General features: G+C 40.9%; 1 protein-coding gene across 2 annotated transcripts; it reads right to left on the bottom strand.

Annotated features, from left to right (window-relative positions):
* Skp2 (S-phase kinase-associated protein 2, E3 ubiquitin protein ligase) lies at nt 1-27,107 on the bottom strand. Of its 2 annotated transcripts, none has more exons than XM_005386206.2 (10): nt 27,027-27,107; nt 26,276-26,547; nt 16,833-16,944; nt 14,029-14,172; nt 12,404-12,538; nt 10,878-10,976; nt 10,175-10,305; nt 6,680-6,731; nt 6,425-6,532; nt 1-1,639 (listed from the first exon to the last, which is right to left on the bottom strand). In XM_005386206.2, the coding sequence occupies exons 1-10, from the start codon at nt 27,068-27,070 to the stop codon at nt 1,426-1,428; spliced, it is 1,311 nt and encodes a 436-aa protein (XP_005386263.1). In that variant the 5' UTR covers nt 27,071-27,107; the 3' UTR covers nt 1-1,425. The 2 variants fall into 2 exon arrangements, with proteins under 2 accessions (XP_005386263.1, XP_005386264.1); XM_005386207.2 differs by lacking the exon at nt 27,027-27,107 and adding an exon at nt 26,936-27,020.
* Nucleotides 27,108-27,211: the final 104 nt, after the last annotated feature.

Here is a 27,211-nt window from a genome sequence, read left to right as displayed (position 1 = left end):
AATTATTTATAAACAGGATGACCAAAAATTGCATTTTTTCATTAATTTTATAAGATAATGTAACAGGAAATAAAAGAATGACGATTTTATAGGTATTCAATACAGCTCGAGTGAAACTCGGGATGGTATGTAAACATATATGCTGCCCGAGTGATGCTCGGGGTAAACTTAAGTGGTTCGTAGAAAAGATGATGGGTTTTGGCTTTTTTGTTGCGTTGTGAAAATACGTCATCAACTTAGAACTAGGTTTATTTATTTATATTTTGGTGATTTTTTAAAAATTTAACTCTTTGCTTCTATGTACTAGGTTTTCTAAAAAAATCACTCGTGCCATCAAAAGTTTCAATGTGACTAAACTCTATAAGATGTAAGTAGTGGCCAAGTGCACTGCAGGGAACACCTGCTTCTAGTGCATTTCAGACTTAATACGCTGTTTGTAGGTCCAGTAACCTTATAAAGTGGGTAGTTTCAAACAGTTATTCTGAGAGACCATTAAAACAGACAATTTAAAATACTTGATTCCAGAGTAATATAAAAATAACGTCAGCACTAAAGGAAAACAGGCAGTATCAGTTCAGAATTCTTCATCCAACTTTTCAATAATAAACTGATTACGATAATATCCTTTCTAAAAGCAAGCCATTTTAAAAAGCTACACAACCCATAATAATATAATTCGATTATAAAGTTAGAAAACCACAAAATTTCTTTACCTAATTCGAAATTCTGAGAACACAGTACATTAATGAACATTAAAGGAGTCTTCAGATTAACCTGGCATAGAAAATTGCCTCCTGAGCCTTCAAATCCTATACCAATTTTAAACCTCCAATCACCTTTGTTTCTTTCTTTTTATTGAGGGGTTATGGTGAATTACTTGGGGTTGTCCGATAAACTGATTTTAAAAATAAAGATAAAACTGAAATGCACTAACCCCCAGAAACGATTACCTCAAACACTATTCTGTGACCGTTAAGCTCACAGCACAAACATAGCTTAATGTTCTTATAAGCCGTGTCTTAAAAAACAATACTGGAAAATTAAATGCATAAAAGTTACCACATAGGCTGTGACGACTATGAGCCTGTGGTAATTTTTTAAGCTTGATTGGAAATAGACTTAATCAAAAGGGCACTTGAAAGGTGGTTCAAGTTCTGATCTTTAAAAAGTCATCTGGAAATTATAGGCTTCTTCTCCTAAAATCTCCAAAGACTCTTAAGGGCCCAGCATTGACAGAATCTTTTAAAGTCATTTTTAAAAAGCAACACCTCATAGTTTTTTCTCTTAAATGCTTCCCTAAAATACTTGCAGGATAAAGGCTACAGGGAAATCAGTAACAAAACTAGCCAAGTGTCCAGCAGTTGGGCTTCCTCCCTGCTTCCCCCACTCCAAAGGGAGAGAAAACACTATCCTGCAGCAAGTACCTCATAGACAACTGGGCTTTTGCAGCGTCAGGCGGCATTTGATGCCCCATATCTCCTGGTTCTTTTTGTTGCCAACAGTTGGCCTGGCAATGGTGGTGAAATAGGAGCAATTAATCTGCAGATGAGGAAGGGCTTCCCTTAACAGTTGAAGGGTACCGTCTGGCACGATTCCAAAAACTTGTAGTGTTTTCAGTGTAGGGATTTCTCCAAGTTCACTGGAAAGGAAGAAAAAGATTTTCAGAGGAGAGGCATGTATGAAAACTCTGAAGTTATATGACCAAATCGTTACAATTTGTATCACTCTACAAAATGCAACCTATTTGAAGGAGTAGCAGAAGTGAACCAAGCTGGGAGCACAAGCCATACGGTCTGAGGCCTAAGGAAACATACGTGCATTTTGTTGAATGAGGCCCCTAATAACCTCTGAATGCTCTCTGAGGGGGACGAATAAAATCCAATTGCATTTGTTCCTTTTCTCCATTCCTGGTTTACACAGTGATCTGAAAGGGATTACTGTGCTGTGTGCTAGCAACCTCGTGATTGTGAAAGTCTTACTGCAGCGTCCACTGGAACTACCACAAGTTACATGAAATTTAAGGAGTGGGTCTGACCTTTAGTTGGAGTTGGCTCCATCTCTAAAAAGGAGCTGTCAGGAGAGCTGATGACTTATTAGTAATGGGTGTTCATTAGTAGTGGGGTTCACAATGCACAAGTCCATTGTGTGTGATGAACCATACCAGCGAGTTCCTGAAGATACTGTAGATAGTTATGCAGTTGGGTGCAGATGGAGAGAGGGGTGCCAGATTATACCCCTTTATAGCGGAGGCAGCAGCCCTTTACCTCTGACATATTACCATTTTTTCCCATCATAGGCAGGCCAGTCCTTTTCTTAGGTCTTTCACATTAGGTGAAACACAACTGTGTCAACAGTTGTCACAAAAGAGACAGCTTATTTACCCAAAGTAAATACTGTTTGGTTTAGATAATGATTTTTCTTAATACAGATAGATGTGCCTAGAAATTCATTTGTCTCTGATCTGTATTTACTCCAGGTTGGGAAATAGTACAAAGTCTCAGGAAAAGGAACATTTATTTTGGAATTTCAAAAAAGCCCCACTGTAGAATAATGAACACCTCAATGACGTAGAGTTAGAAGCAGCCTTTATTTTTTACATTGTCATCATTAGTCAAACTTGTGTTATTATGACTGTTACTTATCCTCCCATCTTTCTTCCTTCCAGCCCATTCTATGCACCAATGTTTGAGGCATCCTCCTAAAGCACTGCTCAGATTGTAGCACTCACCTGTTCTGAAACAACTGATTTCTGGGTGTTAGGGAACCCAGACAGCCTTGTAGGCCTTAAGACCTACCAAGATTAACTTGCTCTTCTAGTTTTCCCATTCTAAATGTATTTCCCATTTCTCTTCTAAATGTATTTTTTCTATATTCCACAAAATATCCTAAGCACTAAAGATGTTTAGTGTACGTTAGTGGAATAAAAGATGGAAGGGAAATTTAGACAGTAGAGGTATTAAGTAAAATAAATATGCTTGTTTAAAAGGGACAAGATTTGGAGAGCCTAATGTATCAAAAGAAAATCAAATAGAACAATTTGCTATTCTCAAAGTAACTTATGGACTATAGTAACGAAACATACAAGCAAGGTTCCAATCCACTGATGTTTATACTTATCATCACTGAAGGTGCTAACAATCCTATACATGAGTCTTTGTAATAACTGAGAATTCTGATTCTGGGATATCCAAAGCAGACACACTGTGAGTCATTCTGCAGTGGATATTTAAAGGCAGAAACTGTAGGTGGTAGTAAGAAAAGGAAGAAGGGTGGCAGATGGCAAAGGAGGAAATGTTCCTACAGCAGCATTGGGAAAGAACTTTGAGCAAGCAAGGAAGTCAAAGCACACTCTCAAGAGCTGTATGAGACGGGAGACACGTAAGAGGCTTGAAAATGTAAAGGAATGTAAAGTCTTTAAAATTTTAGGAAGGAAACAAAAAACTGCCTCCTGTTATGTTCATTATCTACAACACAGACAAACAAATCTGTAAGAATCTCTTTGACGTTACAGTGGAAGAGAAGGAAACCAAACAAAGGGGCAGTAAATAGAAATGAGGCATTTAAGTCATTCTCTCTGATAATGTCTTGATATTTGTTTAATTCAGCAAAAGCACAGGTTTATTCCTTACCTCATCTATATAACAGTTTTCCTTTATAAAATGTGAAATGTCTCAACTACAGATTCTCCTAACAGAAATTTATGTCTCCTAATCTTAGATCAGCAAACTCTCTCGGCTTGGGTTTCTCACTTGAATAAGAAGCAGGAGATGAACAGAACTAAGTTTATACATAAAAAATAAGATCAATTAAAGATAAGGAAATAAATACAGCAGGGTACCTTGGGTCAGTTTTTCAAGTATTATAAAAGATTATTAATTACAGAAGACTTCAAATTTTCTCTTCCAGTTTCAGAAATAAGAAATAAGTAGCCTTCACTTATTTAGCATAGGTGAATCGTCTCTCTAGAAATGAGACATCCTGGGACTTTTATTATGAATTTCAAGTACAACAGCTGCCAGAATGACTGAAATTACAGCGAAAGACATTTTATTTTGGGAAACTCCAGGATAGGGTACCAACAAGTTTACCTTAAAGGATTTAGAGTGTAAAGCATACTATGTACATGGTACATAAAGAAACATTCTTTTACCTTAAAAGTTCAAGGATAGTATCTTTCTTCTTTTCCTCATTCTGTACTGCTGCTGACCTGGAATACACTTAAGCCCTTGACACCCCTGTCTGTCTTCTTCCAAGATTAGATTTAGATAAATACGTAATAATAATGCAGAGAGAGTTCATACCTAGGTCTGTGACTGCAGGCCCAAGCTCTTAACTCTAAGTTTCATAGTTCCTGCAGGGATGCAGGTTTTACTATTATACCACTGGATGCAAATTATAAAAATGTGAGAGCTCAAAAGTTTCCCCTCATCTCAGCTTAAGGGAAAGTACTTGGGTTATTACCCACTTAGCTTCTTTCTGCATGAAGAAGAAAAAGCAAGACACTTAGATATAATCTCTTTAGAAAAGAATTATCTCAATCAACAGATTGGTGTAGATTTCAACAAGCCCCAAAGCCTCATGTGTTTGGAAGGTGTCTGGACTACGGGGCGCCGTAGCTGGCTTGCTGTTAGAAGGTGGGGCTATGCTGGAAGAGAAGAGTTCCTGGGGGCATGACCTAGAAGTCTCCCTTCCTGGCTCTTCTCTTCATTCTGCTTCCTGACTGCTGGACCCTTCTGCCAGCCTTCCTGCCTTGGAGTCTGCAAACTCTGCACTAAAAAGTGAAACAAAAGAAACGTTTCCTCCTTCAAGTTGTAAATGTCAGGTACTGTGTCTCAGCAATGGAAAAGTGATTCAGACGCAACCTTTCCTGAGAAATGGCCCAGGCAAAGTAGAAGCCCAGATGGCAAAGACAGGAAATGACAGATGATAGAAAAATGTTTGTGGATCAATACTAGAGGGTCCTAGGAGTTCTGGATGCTAGAAAACAGAAGGGCAGGAACCTTAATAAGAGTTCCATATGTATCAATTTAGATCCCAACATTTGAAAGCCACACAAGTAAACACTAGTGTCCTGTTTAGGCAGGGCTTTTCCAAACAGGATATTAGCTCACGCCCTGAGCCCTGAGTTTAAAATGATTAATTTAATCATGTAATGACCAGATCCCCAGTTCTGCTAGTTAAACTTGTATACAAGCTGAAGTATCTGCTTTATTTATTAATTCTTGAAACTAATTCATAAGACCCAATTCATTAACTTGGGAACTAAATAAATTCTTTGTTCAAATTCACCACCCTTCTTAGATGAGAAGCTGAAATTAAATCACTGGCATTTAGATATTGAGCTAAGTGAGTATGGCAGCTTCCTTCCCAACACACTGGCCATTATGAAAAAGGGCACCCGCCTGAGTGCAAAATACTGACCTCTTGTGGTTTTCCATGAAATTGCTACAGACTAACATTTATGTTTGTTTGTTTTTTTTTGTTTTTCTCCGGTACCGGGAACCGAACTCACGACCTTGCGCTTGCCAGGCAGGCGCTTGTGCCGCTGAGCTAAATCCCCAGCCCCCAGACTAACATTTAGCAGTAGGAAGACTGGTATGGCCCTTTGGTGTGAAGTAAAAGAAACATTTTAAAAAAATAAAGAGATGATATTATTCCCAGGATACCTTAAGCAAAGCACTTCTTATAAAAAAATGGGTTAGACTTTTTTTTCCTTTGTGCTCCTTCAATCCTGTGGAAGTTGCTTAGCAGGTAAAATGAACCCTCAGATGAACCATGCGATTGGCTACAGCGTATACTACCCTGTCCAGGAAAGCCTAACCTAGAGTTAGGTTGGCCAGTAATGCACCATCCTGTCTGGGACACGCCACTTCACTTTACTGGACCTTAATATCTCCTATTCAGAGAGTATTTGACTCTTATAATATGTACCACCTGTGTGTTTTGATTCTTCACTGTTCTTGAGCAATCAGGACATACATCACTAGAGTACAGAACTTTTCCTGTAAGCCCAGATAAACACTTTTGGAATCAACTAGAGCTGATTTGGAAAATTTTAAAAACAAAATAAAACAATAATCACTTCCTGATTATACAGAGTGTCCTCAAAGCTATCTTGTACTTCTTTTGGAAGTGTTTCACAGATGCTAGCCCAGTCCACTACTTTAAAAATATGGACCGTGGAGTAAAAATATGTAACGAGCAATCAGTTAACTCACTTTTAGCAGACATTGTAAGCAAAAAACTCTGTCCTACTTTTTCTCTCTTGCTGGTCTTTCCTAACCCGTTTTTGATTAAGACTAATATATAAGATTAATAATATATATACGCTCTCAAAGTCTGCTACTAATAATACATTTTGACATCAGCTGGCACGTCTTTTGGTCCCCGTCTTCTACTAGCATTAAAAGCACAACACACTTACAGTAGCGTTTCAGGTATTATATCGTAGCACCGACTGAGTGATAAGTGTTGGAGGTAGTTGAGCTGGAAAAATTCTGGAAAGCAGTCGTTCTTCAGCATGATACTATCACTGTAACAGAGCAGAAGAAGACATCCTCAAAACTACCCACTGGAATACTACTGCTTAGTCTCTTCAATTCAGTATTAAGATACTTTCACCATTTAATGAGCAATCAAGATTTTTCAACTTTTGATCTAAAACAAATAAAAAAAATACCTTAAATCTAGATGGACAAGGTTGGGGCATCTTCTAATTAAGGTACAGACATCTAGGAAAAACAAGCAAATATGGTGGTCACTATTAAATGAGGAATAGGACAAGAACATTTGCCATCACTACTATCCTTTAACATTGTGTACTCCAACAGGGAATTTTAGGTCTATTAAAAAACAATGTTGCTATCACAACTAGAAAAAATATTTCTTCAACTCTAATATATCCCAACAAATTTCATATATCTTAAAAAGTTCTAAGTGTAAACATTCAGGCAATTATTTACTGAATCTTGGGATAGGTATCTAAACAAACATGCATAAAGAACATTTATAAACTATTATATGAAAGTTTGAAAAACATCTATCATGTTAAAACAGAACAATTACAAAATTAACTGGTAATTGTTTTCCTTATAAATTAGACTCAATAATCTTACTATATCGTGGACAAAGATAAACAATAGAGAAACCTAATGAACATGAACAGATAATTTAGAAAATACAATAAAAATGGAGTAAGAGATACTAAGTGAAATTAGAAATACTGCTTCCCAGCTATGAAATGCAAAGAAGTATACTCTAACACCCTAAACAGATGAAACACAGTAAAGCAGGTCCACCCACCATACATCAGAAGTGGGTATTTAATCTTATGTGCAGCCTTTTAGAGGTTGAATGTGATTTTTTTTTTTTTGGATAGCGTGTTGAGTTTTTAAAAAAATATTCCAAGCATTACACACTGGGCCCTTTAGTCCAATAATTCCACTTACAGAAAAATACAGATGTGCATGAACATATCCACAGTAACAATAGTTATAAGTAGTCTATCCTCTAGTTAAATTTGTTAGCCTTCACTCACTCCATGAATTACAGTGCTAATAGCTGATATTAAGTAGGTTTTCAAAGGAGGCATAGCTTAGTGCTACAGTGTCTGCCTAGCATGCATGAGGTCCTATGTTTAGGAGACACCGTATACTGAAAACAAAATAATATGAAATGCATGCAGTGCACTATAATCTCAATTTAATCAAAATATACACAAACTCACATTTACATACAGATTGACAGAAAGAAATAAAAAGTCTGAAAGGAAATACACCAAAATATGACTGCTGTTAGCAAAGATACTGGAAATTCTAAATAACTTCAGAATTTGGGAGAAAGATATATTGACTGAGCTACTTTTAAACAGAATAATTGGGGCTGGGGATTTAGCTCAGCGGCACAGCGCCTGCCTGGCAAACACGAGGTTGTGAGTTTGATTCCCAGTACCGGAAAAAAAACAAAAATAACAATAAACAGAATAATTTATTTTAAACAACAAATTTCAGCTTGCTGTGGTGGTCATAGTGCATGCCTATGTACTCAGGAGGCTGAGGCAGGAGGATTACTTGAGTTCAAGACCAGTCTGGGCTACATATGGTAGTGACTGAAAGGCCAGGCTGAACTACATAGTAAGAAAAACCAAAACCAAAACAAAAGGAAACAAAGTAAAACCACCAAATTTTACTAATGTTTGAGGGTATAACTGCCTATCGGAAAGAAATCAGTTGCATAAATTACTGATTTAATATATTTATTCCATATCTATTTGATGGAATATCACATACCTGATGATGATGGGACAGCTACTGAAAATGGGGTTCTCTGAGGAGATAACAAGCTATTATAAAGTCGCATTCCACATACTATGTCCCACTTTAAAAAAACTTGTATTGGAAAAAGACTGGCATGATTTATTAGACTGGTGATTTGTTTTCCATTATTTAAAAAATACTCTGCATGTTTTTGAGGGTGTGTAATACTATGATCAGTCTTAAAGTAGTGCATATAAAAGGAAAAAATGTAGACTAGAAATACTATGCAGAGAGGACAAGGAAAGAAACCAACATACGATTGCAGCTTTTACAGGCCTCTAAAGAAAAAGCTCCCTTTGATAAAGCAGGCATTGGGAATGGCAGCATTCAAACTTGTGCCCTTGCAAAGGCAACAAACTTAAATCTCTGGCCATCATGAAATTGTAGTTACTATTTTCTACAGCCTGATATTATCTTATGTATTAGGGAATAATATATCATGCCCTGGAGATGTAGTTTTCAAATACTAAATTTTAAGAAGTACTTACAAATGCATGAGTCCTATCTTTCAAAGCACAATAAAAACTTTATCAATACATACACTCAAATGAGCTAGTACCACTAAGACATTGAGACATGCTTGCTACGCATCACTAGATGAGGCTTTGTGCACCCCCGACAGAATATTACTTGAAACCACAACATGAAACTGTTAAAGTCTTTCCATTTGCAACCATTAATGTCTGCACATCAAGGTTCTCTCAACATTATACACACAAAACGAAGCAGAGCCAAATGCTGAGGTTTATAAAGACTGTATCTGCTGTCCACATCCCTATTTCAGATGCCTGTGTTCATTTAAACAATACCATGGCTCTTTGTATACCTATATAGATATATATTATACATAAAGATACATGGATATATATAAATGTTTGTAAATCTATGAGCAGGGTTTATAACACTTTGGACTAGATTGTGTGTGTGTGTGTGTGTGTGCGTGCGCGCGTGCGCGCTTGGTTCTGACGCTCTGTGACTTCTTCAGCACCATTCTTTTAGGTACCAGTACCACCCCTCTAACTGTAATAATCCAAAATGTCTCCCAATGCTGTCAAATGCCACCTTGACAAAAACTACCTCTATTGGAGAATACTGATTAATCCTAATCAAACAAAATCACCCTTCAGTATCAAGCAGAACTGGCTGCAGAACACCCCTTAGATACCCAAACCCAAAGATACTTAACACCTAATATAAAACTGTGTAGAATTGGCATAAAATCTGTGCACACCCTCCGGTGTCCTTTAAATCATCTCTAGATTACTTGTAACAATTAATACAATATAAATGCTGTGTAAATAGTCATGACACTATATTGTTTGGGGATAACGACAAGAAAAAAAGTCTGTACATGTTCAGTTTTTCTTCCAGAATAGTTCTGATCCACTGTTGGCTGAATTCATGCATACAGAACCCATGGCTTCAGAAGGCCAGCTTTTTTTAAAAAAAAAAAATTAAAGTTTTGACTAATAATTAGTTGATTAAACGTAGTTCTGGGGCTGGGGATATAGCTCAGTGGCACAACTGCCCGTCTGGCAAGTGCAAGGTCTATTCCCAGTACAAAAAATTAAATAAATAAATAAAAGTACTTCTGTCTACAAATGTCTACAAATAAATCATTTAGAGTGTAAAATTTTCACCTTTTAGTCTAGTCTAGTTTAGTGTAGACTCAAATCTTGCCTCTAGGTCACTAATTGTTCACTTTTACCTAACTCTTCTGATCAGCAGTTCCCCGTATGAAATAATACATGCACTGGACTAAAGGAGACAATTGATACTGATGAGAACTTAAAAGATGCTCAATAAATGAAATGTTATTACTGCTAAAGCCTCCACAGCTCTGGCCTGGAAACTCTCACCTGACTTCTGGAGATTCTTCCTATAGCCACTGAGATTTAGCTGGGTGATTGTTTCTGACACATGTGTGACAGCCACTTGCACATGCTTCTCAGTGAAATCAAAACACCAGGACAGGTTCAGCTCATCCAGTCTGCAAGAACGAGAGGCAATAGGGAAAAATGAACCCATCAACTGGAATGAACTTGCCTTCAGTTGTACACAAAATACAAAACCAGAGACTCCTTTCCACTTTATGTACAGAACATTGCTATTCTGTACCTCTGTATCCTTTATGCACTGACACTTCATAATAACAAAGATGTTAATGCAATAACCAATATTTATTATGATATAATGTACCATATGTGATCAAAAACTACAAAGTAGGTATAGAAATATAGTAGGGGGAATAAAACCTGACTTTAGAATCAGATTTCCTTCGATCACACTATGATAAACACACTACTACATTTTTCTCACTTTAATAGTAATAAATAAAAAGAAAAAAAGGGAACATTATTCAAATATCCCTTCATTACAAATGTAATTGATTTGTGTCCAGAATTTAGCCAGAAAGTTTCTAGGATAAAGGATAGTGCATTATCCAAGTCAAGAAAGTAGTGAGTTAGGAATATCTCAATAGTTGATCCAATTTTGTTTGGATGGGAGGGATCACTGTATTTGATTCAAGAGCTTTATAATGAAGTCTTGAATCTTTCCTACCTGGAACAGCTGCTTAGCAAAGTCTTCAGGGCAGATTCCGAAAATCCAGAACACCCACAAAGGTTTAGTCGCACTAAATTTGAGTTCTGTGCAAGATTACTAGAAAAAAAATGCCACAGGAATACAAATAAGCACTCTCATTCAATCAATAGGATTTGGAGGAAAGCAGGCTGTCACTGTAATTAAAAGGCCTTTTGAGTTAGAAGCGAGTTTAAAATTCACATTACACTATTTCTGTGACACCAAACAGGGTATTTCAGTTAACTCATCTATAAAATGGCAAGAGAAATATCTTCTTGGTGGGGATGTTAATATTAAAGCATACAATGTAATAAAGGATATAGCATAATCTAGCACAAGAAACACTGATCAATGTACTTTTTAAATTAAAAGTAAAATCAATGAGATAAACATATATCTCTTTTATCCATAATTAGAATTAGCTTTTAGATGAACTTCTATTTGTGAAGTTATGAGGCTTATTCCATTATACATTTCTTACATGTGCTGTCTCCTCTACTATCCTAACTATCCTATGTAGGGAAACTTAGTGATTAAGAGCCATTATTCGGGAGTTCTGGAAACATGCTGTAATGCCATGCAAATCTTGGTTTGGCCACCTGTGTGACTTTGGACAAGTTGGACAAGTTATTCAGCCACCCCATGCATCACTTTTCACATGTATAAAAAGGGGCTGCTGTCAGAATTAAATACATTTAAAGAACTTAATGTATGGCACATCACAGTTGCTCAACAAAGGTGCTATTCTTATATCAGGTTTCATCTTTAATCACCCGAGTGAGCACATCAGTGTTCCTAACTAGGAACCTTAACTAGGAATGACATTCTGTCATTACTTTGACCTCCGTCCCCATGGTGCCTGGCAAGCTGATTTTCTAAATTTCAACCCTGCCATGTCTCATCTCTTCTAAGAGCCCCTCTTTTTATCTTGCTTCGCAGTTTATCAGAGTCTGGACTTTTTACAGCCCGGCACAGTAGCCCATGTGACCTTCTTCTTGTCTCTTCCTTTCCCAAGTCTCATGCATCAGCAACCTTAGTTACTTAAGAGTTTAGAACCAAACAAACAGCTTTACCTAGGCTGTTTTCTTTGACCTGTCACTCACAGATCTCCTATCTGACTGTTTTTAAATACCCAACTTATGAGTCACTTCCTCTGAGGCTGCCCTCCATAATTTAATTAGACCTCCCCATGTGTTGCCACGTAATCACCAGTGCATTTTACAGACATATGGCACTATAATTATCTACCTCACCCATGAATAAGGCACAGACTGCGCACCGATCATCTTTTCATTTCTAGTACCTAGCACAGGGCCGGGCATATGGCTAGCACTCAAATGTTTGCTGCCTCGAGATGAATCCTGGAGAGTTTTGCAGAAGCTGGAACCCTGCATGAGATATTTTCTTTGTCTATCTGGACACGGATAGAATGGCACCCCAGCCACACAGAACAAAACTAACACGCCTGACAGCCGCCTTTGTAACACACGCTGGCTGCTACTCACTTGACAATGGGATCTGAAAGCTGTAGGCCTTCCAGGCTTAGATTCTGCAGCTTGGCGCAATGAGCCAGAATGCCGTGGAGGGTATTCACATTTATAACAGAGTTTGACAGGTCCATGTGCTGTACGCGGAAAGGGCTGTGCACAGAAAAGAAAGGCTCTGTGAGGTGCCTCACCCAAGCACGTCCCAATCAAAGCTGACTACTACGTCTCAAATGAGCGGCGATCACAAATAAGACCTTAAATACACATGCCAAATACTGAACATAGTTCTGGTCATGAAACACATTGCTACTAATTAATTTCCATTCCTATTCCCAGTGGTTTTTAAAACTCAAGAGGTGCTGGATGTACATAGGAGGAGATGCAGCCTATACTGACTCCAAGTTTCCGTTGAAGGAGAGTGGGTGTGCAGCAGCGGTGTTTACTAAAATAGGGAGCCAGTGGAGGAGCAAGGTTTAAAGGGAAACTAAGTTTTCATTTTAGATAGGATAACACTGATGTAGTGAACAAAATCCAGGTGTAATTTTTTAGGCAATTAGGAATATGAGTGTGAAAGAGAAGACTGAGCTACACGTAAGGACAGGAGAGTCCGAGGCAAAAAGGTGCGTGTACGTGACACAGTTTGTCCAACAAGTGTGTGGATTAAAGAGAAAAGCAGAGAGGAACAAATGTTGGTATGAACAAAAGAAATCACATGTGTAAAGGAGACTAAGAGGGACCAGCCTTGGCAGTAGACAAAAACAGGGCAGCAGCAGGTTCTGATGATAAAAATAAAAAGATGGGAAAAAGTCCTAGAGGAGAGAGAGGTTTTACCCTTAGCTCTGCTGTCTTCAGCTTGTTTTTCTTTTCAGTATTTAGTTATTCTATTCAAGCATGATCTAGGACTAAATCTTAATACTATATAATTATCAGCACCAGAAAAATAGTTTTCAAAATATTCTATCAAACAAACAAAAAGAAAGCTTTTTTTCCCCAGGTTTCAGTTCTGTCCATGATAGGACAGAAAGCCCAAGCTACACACCTTCCATTTTCTATTTCTTAGAAATGGGCAGCAAGGAAAAGAACTAGACAGCCCTCATTGCTGGTGAGTGTTCTGCCTGCTTAGCTTTGTATGATTCACAATTCCCATTTGCTGAGGACCCAACCCAAGGAGCTAAATGAACATTGTGGGGAGGGGGGCAGTGTTAGAGCTTGAACTAAAGGTTTTGGGGCTGGGGATATAGCTCAGTGGCACGAGCGCCTGCCTGGCAAGCGCAAGGTCATGAGTTCGATCCTCAGTATGGCAAAAAAATCAAAATAAAAAAAAATAAAGATTAAAAAAAAATAAAGGTCTCGTGCATGCCAGGCAAGTGCTCTAACACTGAGCCACACCTCCATCCCCCAGGTGAACAAATTTGAGCTGGAGAAGAGCCCAACAGCAATCCTGAAATACAATGAGAACAGTGGGATTAAAAACTGTGCCACGTTCAACCCAAGGGCGAAATGGCGCAATGTGCAATTAACATCCCACACTGTATAGATGACCTGCCTCAGACTATAAGGTTACATCACGAATAAAAGGAGTTTTGATCTGTTTCTGTCTCAAGGTTTAAATAAAGTCTTTTCTAAGGATTTTTCCTTTGTACCTGAAATGTTCAACCAGTGGTTGGTCCATGAAGGATCGTGAGCAGCGGAAGGCAACCACGCCTCGAGACAGCAAGCGACCAATCACATCTGGGTGTAGATTTCTACCTGAGAGGTCTAGAGTCTGCCAAAGAGACTCATCAAACCTAGAAGAGAAGAGAGGCTGAACCTGGTAAGTCAGTTACAGTGAGTGCTGGAGGTCTTCAAGATCATTACTGAAAAGAAGGCATAGCTGCTTAATCTCCTTGAAGCAAATTCAAGGAAACTCTCATTTTCAGGTAGACTGTTTAATCAACCATGCTCCTACTATTGCTTGATCATAACACGGATAAGCATCCATCTTTCTACATATTTCCAATTTAGATGGTTCAATACTATAAATAGGACGGCTAATGATCCAGAACTGGAGAATAAAATTCCAGAAATTAACACAACAAGTTCAAAATTGGTTATTGAAATTGCTTAATTAATTATTACTAGGTGAGAGGGTTCAAAACTTCCTTAAATAATCCTACTTACCATTTTTCTTAAGCATGGACAGGTCTCAATTACCAAAAATATCATGTAAATATAACTGAAGGAAGAAAATTTAGTACTATTACAGGATATATCTGTCAAAGACATCTCCTAGGAAAACTGAGTGACAGTGTAAATCACAGTGTAGTACCTTAAATCACATCCTTATGCATGTATTTGTGTATGTGTGTGTATGTATGTGTGCATGAATTAATGTGAAGGGAACCGGGAAAACTCATTACATTATAGACAGTGTTTCTAAAGTAAAAGGCAAGTTCTAAAAACGTACGGAGCAGCATAGTAAGGGACTTTTAATATCCACAGCTGAATGCAACTGAACAAAAGAAATGTGCAGTACAAGCACATGAGGGAAATTCCCAACGTTTAGATGTATTAGAATTTCCTTTCTTTTAACGCTTAAAATAAGTGACCAGGGTTTTGAAATGATTTTGTTAAAGAGTATTTATCAGTGTGTGATTTGACCCCTATTACAAAAAGGTTGACTGTGCATAAGACATCCTCAAGAGACTGCATTTTTGTAGTTTCTTTCCCAGACTAAGATCCACTTCTGAGAAAATTACACCAGCTCATGCTCTGGTTATCTCAAATCCCATCCCTTACTTAATCCTTTTAAGGAAGCAAACAGCAGCTTACCCTGCATACTAGAACAATCTGGGGAAAGTGGTGAAATATGTATCTTTAGCATACATGGGAAGATGTATTCAGGAGCAATATGAATCCTCAGCTATACATAACTAGTTATGGTTAAACTGTGGAGCTAGCCAGACCTCAGATTTCTGCTTTACGGCTTGCCTCTGCCATATCTTCATCTATGAAAATGAGGTGATACAATTACATTTATACAATACAATCATACAATTATATACAATACAATTATCACTTAGGACCCATGGAACATTGAAGCGATAACACAGTGACTGGCACATGGTTATAACTGACATTTATGGCAACTAAAAAGTAATGGACTTGGTCAGGAGACGTAGGTCAAAGGACACAAAACAGCAGATATACAGGATTAACAAGTCTTCTTATCTACTGTATTATATGAGGACTATTAACTAAGGATATTGCATTGTATTAGGAATTTTTGTTAAAAGAATGTATTTTATGTTTGTCTAGCCAAAAAGGGCAGCTCTGTGAAATGGTGGGTATGTTAATATGCTTTGGTAAACATTTCGCTGTATGTACATTAAAATATCATGCATTCCTTAAATATAAGTAACACTTTAAAAAAAAAAAAAAAAGTAAACAGACTCCTCAAACACACAGCTGATGGAAAAAAAAAAAAAAAACTGGGGTTTCTTGGGTGGCAATAAGGACAACTCAGCTACCACTTCTGTCTTCTAAGCAAAACTCCTGCATACCCCTACACTGCCTTATTTCCAGGACAGCCTTCACGGCAAGGGACTCCTTTGGTCTCAAGTACATCCGGATTCGTGGAGTGAGAAGTCAGAAAGAAGGTCTCCAAATGAAGGCAAAAATGACCAGGGTATAGAGCAGAGCTGACAAGGAGGGGGAGCTGGGAAAAACTTCCAATTTAAAGGCAGAGTTTGGGGGCTGTGGGCGTGGCTGTAGGTGTACCTAGCACATACCAGGCCCTGGGCTCCATCCTTAGTACCACCGAAAAAGAAAAAAAAGATTTTCTTTTCTTGTATCAGGCTTGCTACTACCTTCCCGGCTCACCATCCACACCTAAAACGTGCTACCAAAAACTAGCAAGAAACACCTACAAGGCTTCCTTGTGCTCACCGTGCTGTGACTCAGACACCACGCCAGCACCTTACACTACATCCCTATCACCGCCCTGCACGGAAGGCGCCGTTATGTGTGTTTCACAAACAACGTGACTGAGGCTCAGACGTGTCACAAAATCTGCTCAGGTCACGCACAGCACATGTGGCAGAGGCTGAGCCCACCCAAGGGTCTGAGACCAGAGCCCCATCTTCTCTCCTGCTGGGCTCCAGCGGGGCACAGCTGTCTTCACACCCACCTAGAACTCCCTTCGCTGAGCACAGTGCCTGGCCCAAACAGGTGCTGAACTGAATGGGGGCCAAGAGGGAGTCAGAAATGGGGTGAGTTCATACCTCCAGGAGACTCCTCTCTTCTGCTGTGAAACGAAGATACTGATTAAGGAACATAGCTGGCTCGCTTAGGACTGCTATATACATCTATATGTGTGTTTTTTAAGCTTTACCATAGTGAATACCATAATGAATACACAACCTTCCCCCCACCGCCACATATGCCCAAAGGGGTGAAAAGTACTTACGCCAGGCAGTACCATCTCCTACAGACACTGGAGACTCTCAGCAACTCGGGGAGGCACAGACAGGAAAAGATCCCCAGGAGAAGCTCATCCGGGAGGGAGTCCCAGGAAACACCTATGAAGAGACAAAAATTTCCCATCACTGATCTTCCTGTCAGGCCTACTGAGTCTTCCCAAGCATGTAAAAGGGTACACAACATTTAGCCTAAAAGGGGATTAAGACTAACTGAATTCCTTATTGGCACGTTTACTTTGCCACTGTTCACAGACCCTGAAGGAGTCCCTCATTTTCTTAACAACAAGAAGAGAGAAAATCAAGAATACTTTCCCTATCGTTCTTCCCTTCAAAACCGGCCAGCTGAGGGGGGACATCAATGGGGCCAGAGAGCAAGCTCCCAGCCCATGAGGATACTGTGATACTTTGGGTCACAGGGAAGGCCTTGTTTCTGTCTGGTGTGGGCTCGCAGCCTTCCTCCCTCTCCTTTCAGGGGCACAGAAAGCGCACTGCAGTCCGTGCACCTCACGGAGCAGTACCAGAAGGGTGCAGTGAGTTAATTCCACAAATATCTACTAAGCCCCTAGGTCAGTGCCCTGTAGTATTGTTTCAGGTATCCAGGAAAGAGCAGCAAACAAAATTAAGACAGACAAATATATTTCACCTTCATGGGGCATACGTTCCAGTGAGGGAGGACGGACAATCACACACGAGGAACAGGCACGTTATGTGAAAAGGACGAGTGTTATGCAGAAAAATTTAGCAAGGTAAGGGAGAGAATGGAGAGTTCAGGGACAGGTAACCACGTCTGAACAGTGGTCAGGGAGGCTTTACTGAGACAGTGATCACTAAGCAGAGGCTTGAAGCCAGTAAGGGAGTGAGCTGGGAGTACACAGAGGGTGCTCTAGGTGCAGGGCACAGCATATCTGCTTGGAGGAACGGCAAGGAGGCTAGCACTGAGGAGCAGAGGAAGGCAAATGCAGCAGGGTCATGCAGGCTTCCTGTGTCATGATAAGGTCTTTGACCTGGGCTCCCACTTCAACTACAGGAGATTCTGAGCAAAGTGATAGAATTGCACTAAAGTTTTAAAATGATCACTCTGGCAATTGCATTCAGAACAGACTGGAGGGGGAGAAAGGTGGATACATGAAGACCAGTTTTCTTAGTCTTAGAATAGCAAGTCTTAAGTAGCTGTTCAACAAGTATCAATCTCTTACCTATGAATATACCAAAAACCCCCACAAGATCAGGATAATATAAAATGGCCAAAGTAAATGGGTAGGCACCAGAGAAATACTAGAGTGGTTGATGAGTTCAGAACCTGCTTTTCCTGTCTTTCTGCCCCTAGCTGACTTTCTAAGTTCTAGTGATATCCTTTCCCCTCAAATCCACTTTAAAAACACCAGTATCTACAGACCATCTATAACATTCCAGATACTGTGCAGGAGACCAAAGGCATAATGCATAGCATCAGGAGAGTGACAAACACCATACCTGCTGCCCCCAACAGTATCCCTACCGTCTTCCTGAGACAAGTACACCCTTCCCTCCAAATCAGAACCTTCAAAATGAGCCCCTAAATATTTAGCTAAAGTCCACGCTGCTCAGTATGGAGTTCAAAGCTTTCATGCCAGGACTCAACTCATTTTTTCTGGGGTCCTTATCTAGAAATGTGTCCAGCCATTTGAGGCTTTCTGTAATTCTTAGAATGAGTCATTCTGTGTCCCATCTCAATGCTTCTTCTGTGCTCTGTCCTTCCCAGGGCTGCTCTTTATTTTAACTCAAATTGCTATTAAAGCCCCAACTCCTACAGAATGTGTCCCCTGAGGTCATCATGGACAAGGCTCTTTTGTACTACGATCTCACTACCTCCTTGATCCTCTCTCCAGGTCCCCACTAGTCCACAAGTTCTTAGGAACAAGAACCTCATATTTTTTAACATTCTTTGTACTCTGAGGAACTAGCACAAAGTCTAATCCAGTCATCCATTTATGTATTTACAGAGCATGCAGTGCCCTCTGCTGAGGAATGAGCAGGAGATAAGCAGTTGCTCAATAAATGCCTGTCTCCTCTTCAGGGAACACAATTAAAGGACTGACTGAGGCCATGAAAGGTATGAGTAGAATGAAGGCAGTTTATCCACGCGGACCTTGGGCCCCAAACCGCGAAGGTAGCTGGAGGTTATGCCGCGGCTCCGCAGTGTAACAGCCCTTATGTTGCTCCCCTAGTTCTTCCACAGCCAATGTGGATGGAGGACAAAGGTTCTCAAACCAGTTCCTGCCTGCCCACCAAGTCAGAAAAAAGGTCGAAAGACAGGCTTTTCTCAACCTTTTCTCGTTAAATGTTAATTCTCTGACTTCTGCTGCCTCTCGCATTTATAGGTGAGATTCTAGCATTTGAGCTGACAAAAAAAAAAAAAAAGAGTCCTTACACAGTTTGACTCTAATAGGTTGAAAATTTACAATCATCTCTAAAACTGTCCTGATACCAGGTGTGCAGCCCCCCCAGCAGGTCTCAAAACTACTGAACTGAGGAACAAGCTCAGCTTTGATAGGAATCCCAGCTATGCTGCCCCCAACTCTGGGAACTGCAGCAAGCTACTCAATCTCTCTGGGCCTGTTTTCCGTCTGCAGCACTGAGGATAAACAGATTTATCTCACATAGTTGTACGACGTGCGCATTAAATGATGCACGAAGGAAGATTAAGTGACAAGTAATGGAGCTGTTATACTTTGGATCTAAACCATTCCCAAAGTCTACTTGATGGGCTTTGGGAACTGATCAGATCATGAAAGTGTTAGACCCATAAACGGATTAATCCACTGAGTTCACAGCTGAATGGGCCATTAGGCATGGGGCCTGGAGAAACAGGACAGGACAGGACCTCTGGGGACTGACTGTCTTTTCCCTGGCCCCGTCCTCTTGGATGTTTTCCCCTCTCTGCTTCCTGACTGCCAGGTGCTGAGCAGCTCTCCTCTGCCATGATGTTTCCCTTTGCCACAGACCTAAAGCAACGGGGCCGGCCGGCCACAGACTGAACCACGAGCCAAAGTAAGTCTTTCCTCCTCGCAGCTGTTTTTCTCAGGCATTCTGTCACCAGGGCGAAAACCTAGCACAGCAGTGGGGAATCAACTGTCTCGTTTCTGTTCCTCTCCTTTGCCCATTAAATCTGCGTATTTTCCTTTTATGAAAAGCTTTTCATTTCAGTGCTACTTTAAATTTTCACCAATGAGCTAAAATCCAAGGAATAAGGAGAGTTTAGAGTTTATCCAAACTTGAGATCTTCAAAAGCGCAGACTGAGGGTTTGACTTCACGTAGCTCATTTGGGAAGTAATGCCAGGAAGTACAGGAAGGAGCGGGGTACACAGACAGAGAAGGGAAGGACGCAACTCAGGGTATGTGAATAAGCAGATTACCATTAAGGGCAGTGGCTTCAAATTTTCTAGGGGTTCTGGAAACCATCTGGGACCTGCCCCAGAGCTGTCCCACCCAAGGACATTTGTGCTGGTTATGAGTCCACCATTTGCTGGCAGCCATTGGTTGGGTATGGAACATTAACTCCCCAGCGAAAACCCTCGAGCATGGAGTCATACCCATGTGCAGAAAGCCTCTGGCCTTAAAGGGATGGTGAGCTTCAAGGGCTACGGATGCAGCACCAAGAGTGCCCACTAAAGATGGCTGGGAAGGGAAACTAGGAAAGCTTGCTGTGAAATGCAAAGCAAGTAATTTAAATGAAATATGTCAACAAATTAGTTCAGTTCGTCCTTTATTGGGAAGATATAGGGAATGAGGAATAAACAGAAGGGTAATAGGAAATAGATAAAGTGCTAGGAGAAAAATCTGACAGTGATGTATGCGGAGGCCAGCATACGTGGCAATCGAGTTGTACAAGAGAACAGTCCAGAGTTGGGAGGGGCTTTGTGCTGCAACTTCCCTTTTCACCTGCAGAACTCCTACTCATCCTCAGACTTCAGCTGAAATGACACTTGCTCCAAGAAGCATTCTAGGTCACCACTAAAGTCCTATGCCTAAGCTTGCACATCTAGCACCTAACAGAGTACCTGACCTATAATTGGCACTTGATTCCTAGTGTGCCTGTCTCACCCTCCAACAATTATTTACTAAGGCTTAGTGCCTAGGGCAGAGCCTAGCACTGGAACCCTAGAAATGGCCCAAGTGATAATTTACAAAGGAATAACTGACACTCCAGAGAAGAATGTCAGCTTTATGTTAAGGAGTAGGAAGACTGTTGGCCTCTTAGGATCAGGTTAGCCTATGAATCCACTTTTCACTACAGCACTTATGGATGCTTGACTAATGCATGAGTGGTGGGAACTGGATTAAGCCATACACCCTTGGTGTAAGAGGCGAGGCTGAAGACAAAGATCCAGCGCACAGGGGTGATATCCTCTATTAGTACACCAGCAGGGGTGATGGATGTGGCGGGGGGATCAAGAGAAGATGCAACTATGATAAAAGGGACAAGGTTACACAAGCCGTAAATGGGAGAGTGAGAACTCAAACCCAGGTCTGAATTCAAAAGAGGCCTTCTTTCTGCTCCGTCACATGCTAAGTCTATGCTTTGATTATTCCACAAGTTTAGAAAAAGTGCGAATTAAACCAGACTTGCTTTGAAGAGAGTAATCAATCACGGACAGTGAGGTAGAAGGAAGAAAGCGTGAAATATTGATGCTGAGAGGCTCCAGTGGGTTCACCACAAAGTAGAAGGAACACGGACATGCACAGCCTTAGGTAACAGCCAAGTACCTGGGGCTCCACTCTGCTGACCACAGGACAGCTCCCCAGCCTAGGGGCCCTGCATAGGGGCGCAACAGCCTGGAATTGGCTGCTCCCCGAAAGGACGGGGCAGAAGTCTGTCTTTAATGGCTGGCATCTAGGCTGTGACACGCTTAATCTAATTTTACTTGCCATATTTCATTCTCAAAACATCAGCCATCTGGTTCCTGGATTCTTGACTACACTGCTGCCTGGTCTGCTTGCTGAGAGGAAAGGAATATCAGAGGCTTTTGCTTGCTTCTGCTAAACCCATCAAAGCTGCACACCAGCCCTATGCAAAGGAAATAAAGATTAAGCCTAAAGCCTCCAGTCTTCAACAACATGGATGGTGATAAGGGATTCCTCAGAGCCTGAGAAGGCTGAAAACCAGCCAGAGCACAGCTTGCTGGTGATCACCCACACCCGCTACTGCTTCCAGTTACTCTTCGGGAGCAAACTCAACTTCCTACTGCTGTAATCCATCACTTCCTGTGCCTCTCAAATTCCTCTGGAGAGAACAGTTTATAAGAGAGTTTTCCGTGCATCTGACCATTGTAATACAGATAACTCAGCTTATGTCACCTATGTATGTCTCAGAACTCATGTTCAGATTGAAAATCCGAAGTAATCCTAGTATCCCAAATTTTGACTTTTAAAATGGTTCTTCTTTTTCAGGCATCCAATAATGTGGCACTGAAGCTCTACCACCCTTCCTTCCTTCAGGGGTTCACTTCACAATTGCTTTTCCTGGCTTATTTTAAATAGCAACACTTCCTTTCTGAGGAACTACATCCAGATTTTGTCTTCCTAATGAGTTCTTCCTCTCCCCAGAAACAATAAAGAGAAAACATGAGACTGTGTTAGCTTTTAATATATTCTGGCTAAGACAAAACAGAATAAAACAAAACATAGCAAAATGAAACAGGGGTCCCCACGGTAACCCTGGGCTCCACAACTCTTAGTTCCGCAAAAGATTTGCTTAACCCTGGGGATAAAAGGAGTACACAGAACCAACACAAATTGGAACTTGGGAATAAGGTACAGGATATAAACTCTATGACAGCAAGGTCTTTTGCTCATGTTCAATGCTGTATTACCAATCCCAAGAATGGGCCTTGATGAGTATTTGCCAGAATGAATGAATGGCAGGAAACAAACACACAAAGATGAACAGGACAGTTCCAAAAACTCTCCCACAGAACTGAAATTTGGGAACTGTTGGCTGCGACTCATGGATTTGTCATGAAATCAATTTAGTAAGTTTGACCAGAAAAATCTCGGTAAGGGGAAACACCATTTTGTGAAACTCTCATCTCAGATACACATCAAGGATTGGAATATGAAATATATTTCTTTACTGGTTAACAAATAAAAAGTTGCATGAAAAATGTTTCACCTGGGTTTTAAAACAGGCTCCCAGGCCTCAGAGTTCTCAGATGAGAATCTCAGGAATCTTGCACTTTGAACAAGTTCCCTTGGGGATTCTGATATACCCTGAACTTTAGTCTCCACTCTGGGAGCCTTTGTAGGGTCTGGAATTTCAAGCAATCTAACAGCCACGGAAAAGCTGATCAACAAATTCATTCAACCACATTTTCAAGGCCATCACCTGTTTAAAGAGCAGAGAACAGGCAACTAACGATCATAAATACAATGTGATTGTCTCCTTTTTGCGTATTATTGGCCTCACTGCTGGGCTGCTTCCTCCTGAGTCCTTCCATTCACTCACCCCAGGGCAAATCAGACTCATGCTGGTATAGCCGGCCCCATAGCTCTAATCTTCCAAAATAAACAGATGAAAAAGATTCTACTGCCAGATGTGAGGCTGGATTGGAGCTTGCAGGGAAAGACTGCTTAGCAAAGAACTAACAAAAACTCACACCCCAGGCTAGTCATCAGATCTCTATGTACAGCAGGCATGGTCTGTCCTACCCTAATCCTGGCAGAGCTATCAGCCACCTGTCCTGACAACTGGAGGCAAAACTTCTTGGAATGAGGATCTAGCTACAGAGAAAGCCTAGGTTTCTGGAGGCCTAACAGGAATTTTCTACACCAGCTGCCCCTCACACTGCATCCCTGGACACCCCGCACCATCTGTAGCAATGAATCAATCTACATGTATGTAAGTCCATGCACACACAGATGTATACTACTGTTTTCTGTCTCCTGTACCTTTCTCTCCTGTACTTCTTTCTTCGGTAATAAAAAACAAAAGTTTTCTAAAGCCAACTTTAAAATCTTGGAACTTCTACTTTTGCTCACTGTAAGGAAGACTGTCCACATCTATCTGAATGGGAACTCAATCCCTTTTGTACAAGAGAATCCTTCTCTCTGACCCCCTAGAACAATGATGGCTAACCTTTTAGAGCTTTCAGTGATACAAACAGCCCACTGAGGCATGCGTGCCATAGGTCTGCCACCACTCCCCTACAGCACTCACTCTCTGAACCGCTCCTCTGTTGGTGTTTTAGTAGCAGTCACATATTTCTCAGGGTGAGCTGCTCTTAAGGTTTTTTCTCTCCAACTTTATTTGCAAATTTCTAGGACACAATAAATATCCCCTATATTTCTACCCAGTTCCCATACTGCCTTGCTTTAAAGAAAAGTCTTTTTAATTTACATTTGTGTATGTGTGAATGTGGAAGGACAAACAGCAATCACACTTCACGTCAAAAACTACCGAAACAGGAAAGTTAATTGAAATCTATTTATCTCTTTTTTTTTGAGACAGGGTCTCGCTATGCAGTTCAGGCCGGCCTTGAGCTCACTCTGTAGCCCAGGCTGGCCTTGAACTCGCAACAATCCTCCTGCCTCAGCCACCCGAGTGCTGGGATTACAGGCGCGCGCTACCACGCCCAGCTTCTGATTAATTCTTAATGCAGACTCCCATGCTGTAACTGCACAAGCATCATTTCTACAGAAAGGGAGAAGAAAGCAATTTTTTAAAAATACAGTCAATCAACTAACCCATAAACCCTTTCACAGAAGAAGCCAGAGGGGAGAATTTAGGAAATACACTTATTTATCTTGGCTCTAGAGGACTTCATTTTTTAATAATCTGTCTTCTCTATCATTACCAAATTTCAGCCTCTGACTGCATCTATTCACAATTTCAATAGCCTCCTAATTCTGTTGTCTGTAATGTTTATATCCCGAATCTGACCACTTAAAGCATCCTCGCCTATCTCTTTAAGAAGCTTCCAAGCTTCTTTCCTTTATTCCCTAATGTTTCATCTTGGCACATCGCTGTCTCCTTTTAAAAGGCTCAGTCAGATCACATCACAGCTCTGCTTAAGCCCCCATCTTGCTGGACTTCCCCCTACTTTCAGCTTTCCCACTCTTGGTATGTGGCTCCCTTGTTGCTCCCCGGGTAAACATGTCATTTTTTCTTAAGGATCTTCTAAAGGCTGTTCCTTTTGCCTGTGGCTGGGTTTTGCAAGATCGCCTGGTTTCTGTATGCCTTTACTTAAAGGCCACTGTCCAACTGCGGCTTTCCCTCAAAACCCTGCTTAAATCCATACTCTATCTCCTCATCCCAGGACTCCAACTCCCTTCTGGGTTGCTCTGTTTTTATTTTTAGCCATAGCATTTAGTATTATGTTCTTCCACACTACATAAAACACCCTACTTAATGCGTTTAATGGAAACTCCACCGAAGTAGGAATGTTTACATTTGGCTCGCGGTTGTAGCTTCATCACCTAGCACAATGCCTGACAAACAGTATGCATTCCACAAATATCTGCTGAATTACTGTTTTAAATACTTACTAGCAAGAATAACTGACCAAGTCAATGCGGGATGCTATGGCTTGCAGGGCCCTATGGCTTTGAGTACTCCATGGTTCTGATCCATTCAGAAGGTACTCATTCGTCTGACTGAGAAATCCAGAGGTTGGGGAGCTATTAGGAAAAGGTAACATGTGGTGATATCTATCTACATTTTAGACAATCTATGCTACCTGTGGAGAATGACCCTGGGTGAAGAAGGCTGAAATTATTATAAGGCTATTACAATAGTTAAGGCAAGAGAAGATGAGGGCTTGAAAAATACTTACTAGATAAGACGGAAAGATGTGATGACTGATTAGAGGTTGGGGTACTCATTAGATACTGGGGTACTCGGACCGAAGTTAGGGTTTTAAGTTAGGTGACTGAGCAGATAATGCCACAGTGAGACAGAGCATACCAAAAGAAGCCCATTTGAGAGTGGGCCTGATGAGATAAGTCTTGTCCACTTAGATTAAGATTTGCTTTTGCAGACCACTGACAAATAATTAACATGATTAGAACAGAAAGCTCACTCAGGGGTTCAAAGCAGCAGAGTATAAACAAAAAGAATCCTTCAAGCGGATCATTGTTTATGTTCCCATTTATCAGAGGCCCTGAGCTGGACTTTGGGCAGCCAGATTCCCTTCTAAGGAAAAAGACGCGAATGTCTTCTCACGAATGTTTTCCCACTGGTTAAAAGTTTCAAGTTGATTGCACACCAGAAGATATAGACCTACATAACTCCGGCAGACTTCAATGATGGCTGGCCCCATTTCATTGGAAAATAAGTTTCAGACTGGGCGATACAAAAAGCAGCCAATCCTGAAGATCCTCCAACAAAGGTTTACCAACAAAGTAGTTCAATCCACCCCTTAGGTAACTAACAATTTTACTCTCAAACCTTACCTGGAAAGTTCTCTCGATTGAGCCTAGGCCTGCGGATGATCACAAAATCTTTATCATTTTCTTTGCTCTTCAGCCTTTTCCGTGGGGGGCTCTGCGAGTGGCCCAGGTTTGAGAGCAGTTCCTGGGGGATGTTCTCACTGTCCACCTCCTCCTTCTCAAGGGCGGAGACCCCCATGCCTGACAACAGCTCAGAGGTCTTGCTGGAGTCCCAGCCCCATGTGAAGCTGGTGGTAACGTTGCTACTCTGGTCCGGAATCTCCTGGAGGTGCTTCCTGTAGAAGGGCACAATATCATCCCCCTTCTTGTGAAAACACACCCCTAAATAATTTCTGGGTAGGCACGAAAGAAGCATCAAGTTAATGCTTCGTAGATAACTTTAACTGCAGCTAACAGAATTATATTTCTTACATGCCCACTGCTATTCCCCAAGAATGAAAGACAAAACAGAAAAAACAAAAAGGAAAGTCTTTTTGATTTACGATCCCACAGAGAGCCTCAAGTTTCTTCCCGTGGAGGGAAAAAGTAAAGAGGAGTCAGTGGTTGTAAACGGTAATAGGAAAACTCAACCAGGGAAACCAAACTAAATCGTATCTGACTCCCGCACGGAAGCATCCATCCATCCACACATTCCCCAAGGGACTAAGGAATTCTTCACTCAACTGCATTAATAATCTTAGCAAGTAGCAATATTCGCGGCCTAAAATAATTCAGCAGGTCTATCCACGGTCCGACCTCTTTGCAATCGACTTACCTGTGCATGGCGTCCACCAGGTCCGGAGTTTTAAATACGTGCATTAATTGCAGAACTGCCCGCCTCCTGGATTCCCGCTTTGGCGCGCAGCGGCTCCCAGCGTGCAGCTTTGGCCCCTAGCAGTCAGACCCGCGAACTGTAGCAACGTTCCATCCCTGCAGCGCGCGCAGAGCTGCTTGACCCGC

The sequence above is a fragment of the Chinchilla lanigera genome, unplaced genomic scaffold (assembly GCF_000276665.1).
Source record: "Chinchilla lanigera isolate Chin_1 unplaced genomic scaffold, ChiLan1.0 scaffold00025, whole genome shotgun sequence".
Taxonomy (NCBI): domain Eukaryota; kingdom Metazoa; phylum Chordata; class Mammalia; order Rodentia; family Chinchillidae; genus Chinchilla; species Chinchilla lanigera.
Note: the sequence above shows the minus strand (reverse complement) of the source record. Positions and strands in the feature narration are given on the sequence as shown.

Bases quoted from the DNA above. Each gene is read 5' to 3' on its own strand.
- Skp2 (XM_005386206.2), bottom strand. From the start codon at position 27,070: ATGCACGTATTTAAAACTCCGGACCTGGTGGACGCCATGCACAG. The intron at 6,533-6,679 runs GTATTTTTTTTA...GCTCTGTTACAG, and splicing joins CTTGTCCATCTAGATTTAAG to TGATAGTATCATGCTGAAGA. The intron at 1,640-6,424 runs GTAAGTGTGTTG...CTTCCTTTCCAG, and splicing joins ATAATACCTGAAACGCTACT to TGAACTTGGAGAAATCCCTA.